Source organism: Leucoraja erinacea, chromosome 26 (genome assembly GCF_028641065.1).
Source record: "Leucoraja erinacea ecotype New England chromosome 26, Leri_hhj_1, whole genome shotgun sequence".
Lineage (NCBI taxonomy): Eukaryota > Metazoa > Chordata > Chondrichthyes > Rajiformes > Rajidae > Leucoraja > Leucoraja erinaceus.
In genome coordinates this window covers 25,928,004-25,946,213 of record NC_073402.1, presented here as the reverse complement: position 1 = coordinate 25,946,213, position 18,210 = coordinate 25,928,004, and the positions used below count along the sequence as shown (strand labels likewise).

The following is an 18,210-nucleotide window of genomic DNA, read 5'->3' as shown; positions in this document are numbered from 1 at the left end:
TCTGGAGTTCGTTGTTTCTACATTTTTCCTTGTCACTTGGTGACAAATTTTATGATGTATTGCTGCATTAAAAACATCTATACAAGAAGTAAATTTAAATCATTATCATTGTCTATAATTAGAGTAATTTTCACAATTATTGGATCACTAATTTCAAATCTATTATAACGTAGTTCTGCGATTATTGATCAGTCACATTATTCTTTTCTCAATGGATAGTAATGTCATAAGGCGATAAGTGAATGGAGCAGAATTAGGCTGTTCAGCCCATCAAGTCTATTCCACCATTCAATCATAGCTGATCTATCTCTCCCTCCAAACCCCATTCTCCTGCCATCTTTCCATAATCCCTGACATGTATAAAATGTTTCTCAAGGGACTTGCAGCAGGATCAGCTTCTGTGTGAGTGGTGTACAAGACACTTGTTTCACACTCGCTGCTCCTCCTTCCCCACCCAATAGGGTAAATGGGAAGCACTGGGTAAAGGAAGAGACTCGGTCACGAGTCATGTGCTGTAACCGCATAATCCACGTGACAAAGATCATTTTTATTTTGTTGTTGTTTAGTGATTGCACAAGCTGCAGAGCAGGATCAGTGCACAGGAGATTATGCTGTAGACAGCCTCACCCCTGCCGAGCTGTGTAAACTTGAAATGCCTTTTCTCTATGCTACTCCATTTCCACATCCGAGATTTCCTTCACGCCACCGTTTGAAGTTGTGAATCAGTCCATCTGGGCCTCCAGATTTGCTTTTCTAAACCCGTTGGCCCCTCTCTCTTAATTTATACCTTCAATCCCAGTTGAGCAGAATGATATTGTTTTCTTACGGATTTACAGAATGAGAGGTAATTGTACTGAGGCATGTAAGTGGGTATGCAATGAGGACATTTGCCCTGTTGGTGCATTAAAGAACTGAGGGACAAAGTCCCACGGGGATCAGCCACTTCATCCTAAAATAAACAGTCCCCTCCCTTGGAATTTTCTATTCCTAGTAAGCTATGAATGCTGAGGCATTTAAGTATATTCAAGAATGAGAATGTTGAATTTCTGGAGTTTAGAAGGTAATGATGATTGGGCAAAAAAATTAAGTTAAAGCCAAAAAGTAGCGTAGCCGTGTTTTTACTGATCAGGGCCAAGCTCAAAGGGCTGAATGACCGACTACTCCATTTTCTTGTGTACTAATTTATGATTTGGCGCTAAATGATGCCTTGTACTCTCCCTTGCGATGTTTCTGATGTTGAAAGCATGAAATGCAACCAGTTGATGATATTAAATGGCCACGGGAAATAAGGCCAGAATTGTATGGACTCCAGCCCCAATGAGGAGATGTTTTAAGATAAGGAGATATGATAGCATGCAAGGATACTCAAATAAAGTTGTGAAATAAGGTGAGAGCATAATATGGGTTAAATTATTGATGTGGTGGTGCACTGGTTAAATTACTGGATTATCAGCCAGAGTTCTGGACCACTGAATCAGAAACTCTTAGTTTAAAACTCATGGGAAAATAAATTCACGCAGTTCAATCTGGGTTTCATTAGCCAGAAGCACAAAGCTACTGAATCGTTGTGAAAATCTGTCTAGATCACCATTGTCCTTTGGGGAATGCAATCTGCCATCCTTGCCTCTATCTGAGATTCTTTATTCTCTGGAGCGCAGAAGGTTAAGGGGGGACTTGATAGAGGTCTTTAAAACGATGAAAGGGATAGACACAGTTGATGTGGACAAGCTTTTCCCTTTGAGAATAGGGAAGATTCAAACAAGAGGACATGACTTCAGAATTAAGGGACAAAAGTTTAGGGGTAACATGAGGGGGAACCTCTTTACTCAGAGAGTGGTAACGGTGTGGAATGAGCTTCCAGTGGAAGTGGTGGAGGCAGGTTCGTTGGTATCATTTAAAAATAAATTGGATAGGCATATGGATGTGAAGGGAATGGAGGGTTATGGTATGAGTGCAGGCAGGTGGGACTAAGGGAAAATAATTGTTCGGCACGGACTTGTAGGGCCGAGATGGCCTTTTTCCGTGCTGTAATTGTTATATGGTTATACGAGTCTTGTGCCATCATTGTGGTTGAATTTTAACTGGTGACTTGATTTAAGGACAGTTAAAGATGAGGAAATGCTGGATCACCTGCAATGTCCACATCCATTGTTTAGTTCAGAGATACAGTGCGGAAACAGGCCCTTCGGCCCGTCGATGCCATACCGACCAGCGATCCCCGCACGCTAACACTATCCTACACGGGACAATTTAACCAAGTCAATTAACCTCCAAACCTGTACGTCTCTGGTGTGTGGGAGGAAACCAGAGATCCTGGAGAAACCCCAACCAGGTCACGGGGAGAACGTACAAACTCTGTACAGACATCACCCGTAGTCAAGATCGAACCTGGGTCCCTGGTGCAGGAAGGCAGCAACTCTACCGCTGTGCCACCGAATGATAAATAAAAATAAAGCTGCCTTATCCTGTTATGATGTAGCCAATTTCCGTTAAATTATTGTTGTCTTAGGCTGCCCTCTCATGGTGGCTGACTTATAGTAGCTTTTCTCAAGATACCAGATTCACAGAATAACTGGAAGGAAATTGTCTCCAATTCTTGAATATTGAAATAAAAAGCAGAAAAAATTGTAAATGCCTAACAGACCACTGAATTTATGACAGAAACATATTTAATCCTTTTGGAGTGGCTCTGTTGGAATTTAAGACACTTCCTCAGCAGCCGCAAGGATCGATCAGCTAAAGGAGGATGTTATCACTGAATGACTGTCTACTACATTAATGGGAGAGGGTTACTGGAGGGGATATGTGAGTCCTGGAGAGATTGGAACAGTACATTGCCAACTGGAGGCATGCTTATCTCCCTCAAAACGGCGGCTAAGGAGAAGAGACAGATGCCCGCCTCTTCACAGGGTATGGATTGGTGACAGGGACTGGAGAAGGTTGCAATCGTTCTTGTCACGATTCATCCCGAACAGTTCCGTAACAGAGGACTTCTGATTTATGGGCTGTTCCCTGGGACTCATTTGGAGGCGGACATCAGATGTTGCTGGAAGACCATCAACTTGGTGAAAGACACTCTTTGGTCTGCCTGAAACTGGTTGGTCTTCCAGCGTGGTGAGATGTCCTTCAGGGAACGTTGGTGACTAGCCCATTGTAGACTGCAGGAGTACGTACTGAGGCTTGGTGCAGCCAACGTCAAGGCTCTGAGGGGAGGACCACAGTCTGGGATCCTTCCGCTGCTGAACATTGTAGAGTACAATCCTGTGTGGACACCCCTTATACAAGGGAAGGGGGCAACATGAGTGGCAAGTGTGTTTTGTTTAAAGATGGGTGCAAACACTGCTGAGCTTGCCTCTATTGGATGTGTAGACACTGAGAACTTGATTTGATTTGATTTGATTCAATTTATTGTCATTGCACTTTTCAGTGCAACGAAATGGTTTAGCCTGCAGTCATAACATAGAATAAATAACAAACACTCAACACAGTTTAAGTCCCAAAGTCATTGTCTCTTCCCTCCTTGCTCTCCCTCTGCGCTGAGGCAATCCAAGCCTCCGATGTTGTGACCCCGCAGGGTAATGGTAAGTAAGTCCCGCGGCTGAATCCGTGCTCCGCAAGCGGGCCGGTTCAAACTCCGCAGCCCGGGGCGGTCGAAGCTGCCGAAGCTGCCGCCCTCCAGTCCAGCGGATGCAGCTGTAGTTGCGGGAGCTCCGGAAAACAGAACTCGAGCTCCCGACGATGTCGTCCACTGGCCCGCGGCCGAGCCTCCGAGGCTCCAAAGTCGGGTTGGAAGTTGGGTGGCACCGCAACCACAGCCCCGAAGTTGGCCAGCCTCGTTGGTAAGTCCTGGCTCTGCCTCCGCAGCCTCGAGGTTGGTCGCAGTTGGAGGCCGCCAGCTCCGTGATAGGCCTCAGCGCAGACGGACATGGAGACGGGGGATACGGCAGGAAAGGTCGCATCCCCCCCCGAAGGAAGTCATAAAACATGTTACCACACCCCCCCCCACACATACACAACTAAATAAACCAAAATAAACTGTAAAAACGGGACAAGAGAAAACAAAAAACAGAAAAGACAAACGGACTACAGGCGAGCCGCAGCTGCAAGGCAGCGCCGCCACTTCCAGAATGAGTTAGATCATTAGACTTATGAAGAGTTTTTGCACAGTTTTTATTTATGTATATATTTTTAATTCTGAATAAAGTTTATTTAGGAAATGTAAAGACAATTAAATTGTTGTTCAGTTTCTTTAGGAATAGAAATTAGGAGCAGAATGATGTTGTGCAGCCATTGAGCCTACTTCATTGTTCAACTAGATTATGGCTGATCTGTTTTGCATCATTGTTTTCGCATCCAATTGCAATTCCTTTAACTTCTAGACATCTATTGAGCTGTGTTGAATATAATTGATGACTGAGCAAGCACTGCCCTCCAGGGTAGAAACTTCCAAACCTTCCCCACCCTCCAAGCACTGTCCTAATCAGCAGATTACTTATTAAGAAACTCACCCTTTAGCTAAAGGGTGTGTGCTCCCCCCACCCCATCTACCCTACAGAGCCCTCTAAGAATCTTTTTTAACATTTCGTTGAGGTTGCCCAAGATCGCAAGAAATGTAGCCCAATCCATTCACACAAATAGCCTTCCTGCCATCAATTCCGTGTACACTTCATGCTGCCTCAGGAAAGCAACCGACCTAGTCAAGGATCATTTTCACCCTGGTCATTCCCTCTTCTGAGAGACAGAGAGTTATCAGACTAGCGAATGGTCCTCCCATATGCCGATCTCCCAACCTTCCTCATTACTGACCTCACACATTTTTCCTCTACAATTATAACATGATAACACTATATTCTGCATCCTAGTATTTTTCTCTCTGCATTACCCTATTAGACATGCGTATGGCTTGATTGTATTCGTGTATAGTATAATTTGACTGGATATCATATAAACAAAGCATTTCACTGTATCTCGATACACGTGACAATAATAAACTAATAGCAATGTTGCAGCCTGACCTGCTGTGTTACTCCAGCACTTTGTGTCCCTGTGTCTAAAGCAGCACCTGCACTTTTCTGTTTCTACTAATACCAATCCTTCTCATTCTTCCATAGTTTAGATAATTGAGATTTGGCATAATCAAACTCCCCTCGCATGAGTCACTCTGCAATCTGCACCGCACTCCATTTTTGCAAGTATCCTTATTCTTTGACAATCTCGAGTGCAGTTGCAGTTACCATGAGGCACTTTTTTTTAATACTCTGGTTGCTTTGACAGCATTAACTTCCCCACCCCATCACTCCTCCCCACCCACCCCTGCAACCACATAACCCAAAGCACAGAGTGCTTCAGGATGGGGCGTGAAGGAAAATAATGAATGGCAATCACAAACAACAAGGTTTACCTGAGCTCTCAACTGGTGTCTTTGTCTACGTCAGTTTACAATTTATTGTATGCATTGCAGAATTGGGGTTCCACTAAAATGTTTACCTGGGAATGTAGAGACACAGACAGACACACAGACTCGCACACAGGCAGAGACACACAAACACACGCACACACAGGCAGGCACATACACACACCTCTCTCTTTGGATTTGTGGATCTAAGCTCCTCCTGCTCTAACCTCTGGCTTCACGTAATCTGCAATGAGGAATGATCGGCATTCGGGTGAGACGGGAAGTCGTAAGATTATCTTATTTATGAACCCAGGGACACCTCTTGAGAATAGAAGGAGAACACATCAAATCGCTGGGCACGCCTCTTACCTGATACTGACTTGTTATGTCCAACTGAAATTTTCCACATTGTTAGTGTTCCTGGGACTGCATGATTGTTAAAATAAATAGCACAGGAAGAAGATTTGGAATGGGGCACGCTTCCTTTTCTAAGGTGCGTGAGGCAGACGTTTATGGTAAGTATTGTGCGATGTCGCGAGCGTTCGGTTTGTTGGATGGTGTTACTGCATTCTGGCGCAGGTGAACTGATGAGATGATAGGAATTTGAGGACTCCAAAAGGCTGCTGCAGCTCAAATTTCACACCATGGTGTGTTAGCTAAGAAAGAGACCTGTAGGCCTTGTGTAAGTTGTACCTTCATGTATACAGGGATTGGGCGTTCCAGGAACCTTGTAAATGAGACAAAATGTGTCAAATTCTTTTTAATGAAAGCGACCATTATCTGTCAGTGAAAACAAGCCACAGCCACACGTTTAAGATGGAAGAATATTCCGCATCTTCTCTCGACTGATAGAAAATCCTACACTTTCTTCCCGACATATTTTATTTCTCCAATGCATGATGCTCATACTTTCACTGATTTTCATTTGCTCAAACTTATTTTTGGCAGATTCCCACACCCTCCTTCTCTTGCCGTACCCTCGTCCCGCCCTCCTCCCGTCCCGCCACCTCCCCCTTGCCCTCTCGCCTTGCTCCTTCACCGATCCCAGTCCTCCTTCATCTAACCCCCCCCCGTTCTCATCTCTAACCAAACCCTCGAACCACCCTCCAAAACCCTCTCCCCTTTAATCCCCACTCCCCCACTGACCCCACCTTCCCTTGCCCTGCCTTTCATAACCATATCCCCCTACCCCCTCTTACCCTCGCCGCTGCCCCTTTCTTGTACTTAAAGTTAGTCTTTGTCCGCCTGGCATTACAGCTGGTTGTCTCTTTGCGCATCCGTTTTATTAGTTTTCATTAGGGATTTTTAAATAATAGGCACCACCTAACATTGCAATAAAACAATCACTTCTGGATAAAAATTACTGAAAGAATGGTTTAAGGCAAATTTAATGAAATATTTTGAAAATACTATTCCGGGGTTTATTATGTTTTGGGTTTGTATTCTCACTGCAATCGATTGTTCTGGAGAGATGCTGGAGTATTAACCTTGCTGGAAAGCATTCATGTCAGCCACTGCACATTCTAGTGAATTGTAAGCAGTAGTTTGTCTTGTCTTTTAGCTTGGATATTTTGATGTAATGATTTCAAATGCCCCTATTAGTGAGATTTGAAAAGCTTTTAATTCAGGGAAGAGTGAGAAAAGTAGGAAGGAATGGCAGATGCTAATTTAAACTGAAGATAAACACAAAAAGCTGGAGTAATGTCTGAAGATGGGTCTCTACCCAAAACGTCACCTGTTCCTTCACTCCAGAGATGTTGTCTGACCTGCTGAGTTACTCGAGCTTTTTGTGTCTATGAGTGAGTAAATGTATGGAGCAAAGTGGGCTGGTGAATAACCGTTGTTAGGATTAAAGAACATTAAACTTCATTCCCATGCACCATTTTCTTGGATCTGATGGGTTTAGAGTTCTCGTTTGTGAATATGGCTCCAGAATGTTGCAACTGGGTACCAACACTCTAACTGTATAAAAGATTGTTATTCTCCTATTGGAGACCTATTCTTTAGACTTTAGAGATACAGTGCGGAAACAGGCCCATCGGCCCACCGATTGAGTCCGTGCCGACCAGTAATCGCCCCGTACACCAGCACTATCCTACACTTTAGGGACAATGTATAATTTACAGAAGTCAATTAACCTACAAGCCTGTAGTCTTTGGAGTGTATGAGGAAACCGTAGAAACCCATAGAAAACCCATGTAGAAAAACCCACAGGGCAAACGTACAAGCTCGGTATAGACAGCACCCATTGTCAGGATCAAACCTGGGTCTCTGGTGCTGTAAGGCAGAAACTCTACCACTGTGCCACCCTAATTTTACCTTTATTGGAAAACCATCTGCCATAGCTTTCTTAATGGTTTAACGATTACTCTATTCTCCCCTTTTCACTTCTTTCTCTTGGATTAATCACAGCATTCAGAATTAATTTGGTTTTAGAGCTACCTAATACCAAGAGTGTATGATGTCCAGGTGTTAACATGTAGCTCTGAAAATAGCTAGCTACTGATAGCAGACAGGTGATTTCTTTCTTTGGTGACCGTTTACACAATGGAAACATGAACAGATATTTTCCATCAATTCAGTCGTGAACTACCGCTCTTTGCCAGATGGAAAACCTGAACTAAAGGGTAAATAAGTCCATTTGTCATCATATCATAGTCGGAGTGCTATGTAAAGAAAACATCTCTTGCTTGCTTAATGAAGGTTTCTTGATAAGGCAGTAGGAAGTATGAAATGCTCCTGAACACCCTTATGCAACATCTATATCCAGTTGTCAGTTCTGTCTACTATAATCTGCTTAAGCTTTTAAAAGAATCTGCTCTAACCTTGTACGAATCAATGCGTCTCTAAATCTTTGCTATTGGGTTCAATGCTGTGACAGATTTTTGCCTTTGGTTTAGTGTTTGGCAGGTTGAAAAGTGTGGTTTTCAAGCAAATATAGATAAATATGAGTCATTTATGTGCCTTTTATTTACAATGGAAAAAAATCGGAAATGCAATATGTGCATAAGAGGCAACGTGCAATCTGCAATTTAATTCTTCAGGATAATGGCAACATAATTGCGTTTCCTTGACGCTGAAATCTCTAGTCACCGGTTTAAAGTACCCAATAACTTGTTATTCAATTGAAAACTAACATTACAAAAATGAGAATGTTGTACTGAAATAAAACAAAAGGGATTTCATTCATAACGTTTTTTGAAGCATCACTATGCATATCCCAGGAGGGCTTTAACTACTGTTCTTTAGGAACACATTTCTTTGAAGAGATTTAGTTGGACAAAATGACTTTTATCAACAAGGTCATAGGGTCATGTAGCGTGGAAACAAGCCGTTTGGCCCAGCCTGCCCATGCCGACCAACGTGCCCCATTTACACTTGTCGCACTCGCCTGCATTTGGCCCATTATATTCTAACCCTATCCTATCCATTCTAAACCTATCATATCCATAGGTCTGTGTTATTTTGTACATATTTCAGTATCATTTTGCAAAACTATTTTCTTTATTAAACATTGGAGAAAAATGCTTTCATGTGCTGACTGATATTGAGAATGACTTCATAAGTTTGTGATAGGAGCAGAATTAGGCCATCCTGCCCATCAAGTCTACTCTGCATTTAATCATGGCTGATCTATCTCTCCCTCCTAACCTCATTCCCCTGCATTCTCTCCCTTTACCCCTGACATCAGTACTAATCAAGAATATTTCTATCTGTCGTAAAAATGTCCATTGACTTGGCCTCCACAGCCTCTGTGGCAATGAATTCCACAGATTCACCACCCTCTAAAGATATTCCTCCTCATCTCCTTCCTAAAGGAATGTCCTTTAATTCTGAGGCTATGACCACTGGAGCTAGACTCTCCCACTGGTGGAAATATTCTCTCCACATCCACTCTATCAAAGCATGTGAAAGTAATCTCTTCAAGTGATTAAGGATTGTATCCTCTCTACGTAGTCCTGCTCAGCATTCAATTCCCAATTGGCACCTCTGAATTTAACTGAACTGTGTCTCCTCTAATTCATGTTTTCAGCTGAGGAAGAGGAGCCTCATCTGCCAGTGAGCTCAGGAAATGACGTCTCCGGGTCGAATACTCCCACGGCACGGAGGAAGGGGAAATTCCCAGGATTTGGCAAAATATTCAAACCGTGGAAATGGAGGAAAAAGAAAAGCAGTGAAAAGTTCAAGGAAACCTCTGCAGGTAAGAAACTAGTGCCCCCCCCCCCCCTCCCCGAGGACACTGCTTTCAGAGTTTGAAATGTAAAATGTTCTCCTATTTTAACCCGTTCAGCCTGTCCACAGAATATTGTAAAATTTAAAAGTCATTGAAACTGAATTTTTCATAGGACCTACTCCCCCCCCCCCCCCCCCCCCCCCCCCGGACACCGAATGAAAAGATCTGGGATGTAAAAAGATTCAAGTTCATTTGTTCCATTCATTGTTTGACTTAAGCCTTCTGAGATGCTGCTGGGGAGAAGCTGGAAGAGATAGAAGGCACCAAGGGTGTTGCATCGAAGTCACAGTGCACATCTTCAGTAAAAGAAGAAATAAAATGGAGTGGATAATGAAAAGAAGGAAACCCATTCTGAGTAGCATCATTAATCACTTAGACTTGTAGAGAATTATTGCTCTACTGAGGGCATTTTTATTCTTTCACTTCATTGGACTTCTTCAACTAATCCCAGTCCCCTAAGTTTTTTTCCTGGAGCCCTTTTATTTTCTTCCCCTTCAACTATTTATTCAGTTCTCTGTTGAAAGCAACAAATGAGTCTGCTTCCGCTTACCTGCTGGGCAGTGCCGTTCTCAGTGTAAAGAAAAGTTGCCTCTTATCAGTTCTTGTTCTGCTGCCAAGCGCTTCAAATCTGCCCTCATCACCCTCCTGCTACATGATGCCGTTCTTTATTGTTTACTCTGTTAAAACTATTTGTAAATTTTGAACTTCATCGTACCTCCTCTGCTCCAATAGAACAACCCCAGCTTCTCCGCATTATTCATGTAATTGCGACTCTTCATCCGCGACACCATTCTTGTAAAGGAAAGTAAAGTGTGAAGAAGGGTCTCGATACGAAACGTCATCCATTCCGTCTCTCCAGAGATGCTGATGTCCCGCTGAGTTACTCCAATATTTTGTGTCTACCTACCATAGTTGGAAAGCCCTTCCTGCACTTTTTTGTTGATAAGGTTGTTTCCTTAAGGGCTAACATTTCAGCACCTGCCTCTGACCCTTCTGTTTCGGTCCCTTGCCTGGTGGTATTCAACAAGTTTGAGCCTGTGACTATATCGTATTTAAAGGATGTGGTTTCCCATATTAAGCCATCGGGTTCTCCTTGTGATGCGGTCCCTCCACATCTTTTTAAGGAGGTTTTCTCTATTAGGGCAGTCGGTTTGACTTACAGCCTTGGGGTTGTCCCCATGTTTTTGCGGTAGTGCAACCACTACTTAAGAAACCTGGCCTGGATCAATCTGCTGGAATTTTAGACCCATCTCGAAAGGCACCAGAGAGGGTTTATGCTCAGCTAAAACTATTCCTGGAGGACAGATATTCGGGAGATCTTCAGTCTGGATTTAAAAAGCACAGCACGGAATCAGCAATGCTAAGTTTTTAATGATAAAGAAGGAAAACCCTGGGGATTCTTGTCCTGCATCATTAATCGCCTTAGACTTGTAGAGAATTATCTGCTATACTGAGGGCAGTTTGCGACAGTTGGGATGGTTTCGGTCCTTCATTGGACTTCTTCAACTAATCCCAGTCCCCTGTCATATGGGGTTCCACAGGGTTTTTTCCTGGAGCCCTTTATACTTCCTCTGGGTTCCCCTTAGAAACTATCTCCTTACTGTTTCAGCTTTCTCTGTTGAAAGCAACTGTAAAATGAGTCTGCTTCCGCTTACCTGCTGGGCAGTGCCATTCTCAGTGTAAAGAAATGTTGCCTCTTATCAGGTGATTTTCTTGTTCTGCTGCCAAGCATTGTCAAGGTTCAAATCTGCCCTCATCATCCCTGCGCCTGCTACACCTGATGGCCGTGAAGCCCATTTCGATTGCATTTTGAGACTCCTGTTAAAACTGGATTTGTAAATTTTGGTTTTGAACTTCTGGCTCGTCCAGTTAGTTCCTCCTGCTGCTCCAATAGAGCACAACGCCCAGCCTCCCTACACTCTCCCGGTGCACTTTTATTCATGCAATTGCGACTCTGAATCACCTCCGCGAAACCATACACTCTGCCCGGTCCCTCAAGGAAAGTAAAGTGTGAGGCTCAGAAGATAGGTTGCTCTCGATACGCACATCAACACGTCATCCATCTTCAAATCCGTCTCTCCAGAGATGCTGATGCCTGAGGCTTTGCTTCTGAGTTTCTTTATTTTATGTCTTTTCCTACTATTTCGTTTGATTGTTATTTTTGGTGTGTATTAACTTTTTTGTCAATGATTAGTGATGTACAGCACTTTGTTGCAGCTATGTTTGTTTTTAAAGTGCTCTATAAATAAAATTATTATTATTATTATTATTAAAGAATCATGCCCAGAATTCTCCGGTTGAAAAAGGATCCCAGCCTCAAACGTCACAATCCATTTTCTCCAGAGATGCTGCCTGAGCCGCTGAGTTACCCAAGCACTTTGTGTCTATCTTAAGTAATTTACTAGTTGGCATAACTGATAATTGCGGAATGGGGAGAACTTTGCCATTCACATTAGTGCCATGAGAGCAAGGGAAAATTAGATCATGGTTTAATTTGTTTACTAGGCCCATGTTGGGATTGAAAGCTTCAGTTATGTACTCAAGTCATTAGATTGGAACTTAAATGTCTCGCCTCCAAGATAACCATGCCATCTTAAGAGACGGAACTAACATCCAAAAGATTGCTTGCAAGGTGTAGGGTGCGACCAGCTTTGTAATGGTTAGGAAAGGTAAGTTTATGCAACTTTGGTTAGTTGTAGTCATACAAGCACACAAGAAAACAGTAACAGGAGCAGACCACCTGGTTACTCAAAACTACCCCACAATTCAGCATGATCCAGGCCTCAATTGCTCTGTGCCATTTCCCCATCGGCCTCAATTATCTAACCTTTCAATACGCTAGCTACCTTGGTTTTAGATACCTCCATGATTCTCCTCCAGGGTGGAGAATTCCAGAGATTCGCCACTCTCCATGAGAAGAAATTTTTATACAGCCCGTTTTAAATGATCAGCCTCCTATCTTGTAACTGTGTCCCCTCGATCAAGATTCTCCCGCTGGTGGAAGCATCTCAACATCTATCATGTTGTGTTTCCTTGTAAATTTAAATGTTTCAGTAAAATCGCCTCTTATTCTTGTAATCTTCAGAGAATGCATATCTAACATTTTCATCATCCATCATAGGAAAACCTTTTTGTAAGGAATTGATTAATGAATCTCGCTCAATGCTCATGAACATTAAAAGATATTATTATTATTATTATTATTATTATTATGAACCACAAATGCTCGTTACGAATAACAGTATCAAAATGAGCCATGTTACTTCAGGTGCAGAGTTGCCTGTATAATTGTAACAGTACTTTATTTCTTCCTTTAGCTAGTCTGTCTATGGATTGTCTCAGATGGTTATTTTCATTGCCTCAGGAAATTGAGAGTTTAGTTTTAGAATGTTTAAATTAGCTGTGAGGTCCTTTAGTGCTTCATGCCTCTCCTCAGACTAGCTTTGGTTGTAGTGACAGAATGTGATACATGAGGTTTCATTGTCAGATGGGCATAGGGAATATTGGAGCGCTTGTCAGTCTGTGTTACTGTTGTCATTCATTGGCGTGGGTGTCATCGGTAGGGCCAGCCTTCATGACCCATCATAATTATCCTTGTAAACATTGCGAAGGGTTACCCCAATGAACCACTGTATCCTTGTTGTGTACTCTACTGTGCTGTGAGCCGAAAGGTTCAGGATTTAAATTAAATGGTGTTGAAGGAACAGTGACACTTTTCCAAGTTAAGTTAATGTGTTGCTTGGGGATGTAATTTGATGTTGCTGTGCCACCTCATGTCCATTTCCTTCTAGGTGGTAGAAATTGCAGACCTGAGAGGTAGTCAAGTCAAGTCAAGTTTATTTGTCACATACACATACGAGATGTGCAGTGAGTGTGCAGGTAGTGTTAAAAACCCCTAAAATTAGTTTTTTGCTTGGAGCTACACATTGCAGTCAAAGTATGCTGACAGAGCAAGGAGGGTTTTTTTAAATGTTATAGATGGCACGTCAGTCAAGAGGGTACTGTTGCTTTTAATTTGTTTGGTTAGTTTTTTGCACTAAAATTAATTCTAAATCTGCATTTCCACTGAGAAGGACTTTGTAATTTACTTGCTTCCAAACCTCTGAGTCTCCTGTGTATGGTAGTAAGGATGATGTGCTCCAATTCCTATCATTTTATATAATAGCTCTTAAAAGAAAACAGCTGGCTTCATGGTGTTGTTTCCTACATTCTATCCCTTGTGAATAGCAAAATTGAGAAGCTTGTAACATTGCCTCTTGAATATTTTTGCTATGTAGCTTTATAGTCCTGTAACTATGCATCACAGCCAAGAATTAAATTGATCTCCAAACGTCACTAAATAAAAATAGGAATGCTTGACCCTTCTGTCCTTGTTCCCATTGATGAAATAGGGGAGAATGGGAATTGCTCAAATTAATGTAACCCTGCACAATTCACCAATACACCAGCTCTTGGTTTTGTAACCTTCTCATGTGCAGAGGATAATTACCCGCCTACCTCAACGTTAAGAGTTTGCACTAATCTCTTTGCCTTTAATATTATCCCATGATTGAGTTTTAATTGTATTTTATATCAACTTTCAATTTCAAGAGGTGGAGGTGATGACATATTTTAAATTCGCCAGAGTTGAGTTTAGTGAAGTGAAACATACAAAGATGTAGTATAATGTATTTACTATTTACATTTTGAGGTTCCACCAAGCTAATTGAGATCAGAGAGATTGATGCTAATTATGCATTTAAAATACATTAAATGTAACCTAGTTAATCTCCTCCGTTATTCCAATTTCCCCCATCATCCTCTGCCCTGCTTGACCTTGGTACTTTATCTGGCATTCGCTTTGAAACATAGAAAATAGTAGGCCAGAGTAGGTCATTCAGCCCTTTAATATGATCATGGCTGATCATCCAACATCAGTACCCCATTCCTGCATTTTGCCTATATCCCTTGATTCCGTTAGCCCTAAGAGCTATATCTAACCCTCTCATGAAAACATCCAGTGAATAGACCTCCACTGTCTTATGTGGCAGAGAATTCCACAGATTCACAGCTCTCTGGGTGAAAAAGTATTTCCTCATCTCAGTCCTAAATAGACAGTTATTCTTAAACTGTGACCCCTGGTTCTGGATTCCCCCTATATGTGGACATTTTTTTTGGGGTGCTCTACCACAAGAGAAAGCAAAATACAGTGAGTGTGATTTCTGAGACCCCAGGCATAACTTTGGGAGGCAATCATTTTACAGTGGCAAAGTTTCAACACTGTACAAAAGCAAGTCACTTCACACCCACCTAAAGCATAAAATCTGTCTGATATAAATGTTTTTGTGAGGTTTGACACCTTCTCAAAGAAGAAGGTCATTTATTCATTCAAGGATCTTTTTATTACCTGTGCCAAATTACTTTGAGCTGAGCAGATTGCTAGGTGAGTTCTGAAGGAAGGTAAGGATCAATCACAGTGGTAGGCCTGGAGTCATGTGGAGCCCAGATGTGGGGAGATTGGTGAACTAGGTAGGATTTTCTTTTGCAATAATTCAATAATTTCACAGTCGGCATAACTGATATTAGTGTTCTCAATAATAACTGAACTGAGTTGTACGAGTTTTGTTTTATTCTTCTACTCAAGGTGACACTTTTCCTGAAATACTGTTTGCCTGGGTGTTCAGATGTCCTGGCATTTTGTATATGTGACCATTCTACATGTGCATTTCCAACTAATGTAAAACAGCCTGCAACACTATAAGTGGCTAGTATTGAGCTCTGTGTGATTGAATGACCATACCAACAATTTTTTGTTTTTACCTGATATTTGCTCTACATTCTTGCTACAATTTCCTCATGGGGCTTGGAGGCAGAGCTAGTACGGGTGTCAGGGTTATGGGGAGAAGGCATGAGAATGGCATTGAGAGCGAAAGATAGATCAGTCATGATTGAATGGCAGAGTAGACCTGATAAGCCGAATGCCCTAATTCTGCTCCGATAATTTATGAATTTAGGAAGCTATCATCTTTGGCAGAGATAAGGTAGCTAAATTCACAGTATTGTTCAGGGCTACACTATTTCTGCAGTTCTCCATTAGAGCTAGTCCTATGATTTAAAATAATATTTGGGCTTAATTGAGCTGGCTAATCTGCGATTCCCAATAACATACGGTGAAGGAAGGGTAATCTGCAAATGTAAATGGTTTTACATTCTCATTTTCTCAGATAAGCCATTGATGCAGCTGTTCAAATGCATCTTTGTGCAATGTGTATTACAAAAAAACATGTTAGTTAATGTATTGTTTCAAAATAGGCAATTAAGGGCTTAAGTTGGGTAAATTGGCTTGGAAAGCTCGCTCTGCAACTAAAACAATTACATTTTGAATTGACCTAGTAAGAAAGGTGAAGATGGAATTTTCTGAAATAAATAGTGAATAAAACAGTTTAATGCTGACTGATAAAAGCAGCTCATTAGCATTGGGTACTCTATTTAAGATATAATGATGCCCTGTATGGGCCAAGCATTTGTGATACAATATCTACAACTGAAAGCTCAATTTCCTCACTCTGCAGAAACTCTAAACTAGTTTTTTCTTGGGCTTCAACCAAAACATACATGAAAAGAGAAAGGCACACCACTTTACATAGTCACAGTCGTACAATATGGAACCAGGCCCTTCGGCCCAGCTTGCCCATGCTGACCAAGATGCCCCGTTGACACCAGTCCCACCTGCCAGCCTTTGGCCCATATCCTTCTAAACCAATCCATGAATTTATTGAAATGTCTTTGAAATATATTATAGTACCTGCCTCAATTACCTCCTCTGCCAGCTTGTTCCATATACCCACAAACCTCAGTGTAAAAAAGTTTCCCTTCCGGTTCCTATTATCTTTCCCCTCTCACCTTAAACCCATGTCCCAGGTTCTTGATTCCCCTGCTCTGAGTAAAGGACTATGTGCATCTACCCTATGTATTCTCCTCATGATCTTATTTGCCTCTATAAAATCACCCCTCATTCTCCTGTGCTTCAAGGAATAGTCCTAGCATGCCAACATCTCCCTTTAGCTCAGGCCCTTCCAACTTACCAACATCTTTCCTTTAGTAGGGTGACCAAAACCAAACACAGTACTTTAAATGTGGCCTCACCAGCGTCTGGTACAACTGTAACATAACATCCCAACTTTTATACTCAGTACCCTGATTAATGAATGCCAATGTGCCGAAAGCCTTCATGCCCACCCTATCTACCAGTAACACCACTTTCAAGGAACAGTGTGCCGACATTCCTAGATCCCTCTGCACTACTCGCACCTCATAGCCCCGCCATTCACTTTGAAGGTGCCCAACTGATTAAGATCCTGCTGCAATTTTTGGTAACCATCTTAGCTATCTAATATACCACCTACTTTGGTGTCATCTGCAAAACTTGCTAACCATGCCTAGTACATTACTGCTCTAAGCTCTTTACAACTTGTAGATTATGAAATGAAATGAAATGATTCAATTAATTGTCATTGTCAGTGTACAGTACAGAGACAACGAAATGCATTTTTAGCATCTCCCTTGAAAGGGAGACACAGGGCGTCGCGGTGTGCCCGCGCCTGCCGCCGTAATTACATTCCATTACACACAGGCAAAGGTGGGTGAAGTGTCTTGCCCAAGGACACAACGACAGTATGCACTCCAAGCGGGATTTGAACCGGCTACCTCCCGGTCGCCAGCCGAACTCTTAGCCCATTGTGCTATCTGTCGCCTATAGCCCATAGAGACTCATTGAAAGCTTTATCATTACGAGTAGAAACTGAATTGTGCAGATAATCCGTGGTTTTGTCGTGAAATATTTCAATGGCTAAAATTATAATTTTCTTCAGAGGATATTTTTTTTATATGTTACCGACATCAATCCAGTAGTATGGGCTTCAAAAGCCTGAATAACTTGTTCCATTAAAACTGCTCAGAACTCTTCAGTAAGGTAGATCCATATGATTTAAGATGGCAACGTTCTCTTGACCCAGCGTGCTCACTGATAGACCAAATCCACTTAATCCTTGGCTAATACTTCCTGATGAATAGTAATGTTCAGAGTATGTTTCAGTATGTGCTGGACACTATTTCCATCATATCTTCTGGACAATGGTAGAATGTTTCGAGACCTAAGATACTCATATAGATAAATTTTGCCAGCTTTTGACTTAATTCTTTTATTTGTGACAGGAGCTATGATCTTGCTTCATGAGGGAGCTCGTGGAGAATAATTTATTCGATAGCCTGTTGACGGTCATGTTTTTATAATTCCAGTTTTGGACAGGAAATTATCTGTGAGACAGAGCAGAGCTGAACTGGTTAAGAAGGGAGTATTGAAAGAGATTCCTGAACAAGGCAAGTATGATGTGTGTAGAATGAAGAGAGATTTCATTAAACAGCCAAACCGAATGATTAAGTTGGATCCCTTCTCCCTATTAAACATTTTGAGAAATGCCTTGATGTCGTGATCTTTGCACAGTGATCTAGTGTTGTCACCAGGTACAATTTCATTAAGGTACAACTTTGAGCTTGAGAAAGTGTCCTTACCATTCCCACCTAATCAGTATAAAGTACCCAG

General features: G+C 42.0%; 1 protein-coding gene across 9 annotated transcripts in view; it reads left to right on the top strand.

The window, feature by feature from the left end:
- The window catches only part of LOC129709859 (phosphatase and actin regulator 4-like), a 110,187-nt gene that overhangs the window by 70,359 nt on the left and 21,618 nt on the right, over positions 1-18,210 (top strand). For 7 of the 9 annotated variants that reach the window (XM_055656488.1, XM_055656483.1, XM_055656489.1 and 4 more), the window contains 2 exons: positions 9,429-9,596; positions 17,907-17,987. In XM_055656488.1, coding sequence (XP_055512463.1) covers positions 9,429-9,596; positions 17,907-17,987 — 249 coding nt within the window. Of the gene's footprint in view, positions 1-5,648; positions 5,911-9,428; positions 9,597-17,906; positions 17,988-18,210 lie in introns of those variants that run through there. The other 2 variants (XM_055656482.1, XM_055656485.1) reach the window with 2 other exon arrangements.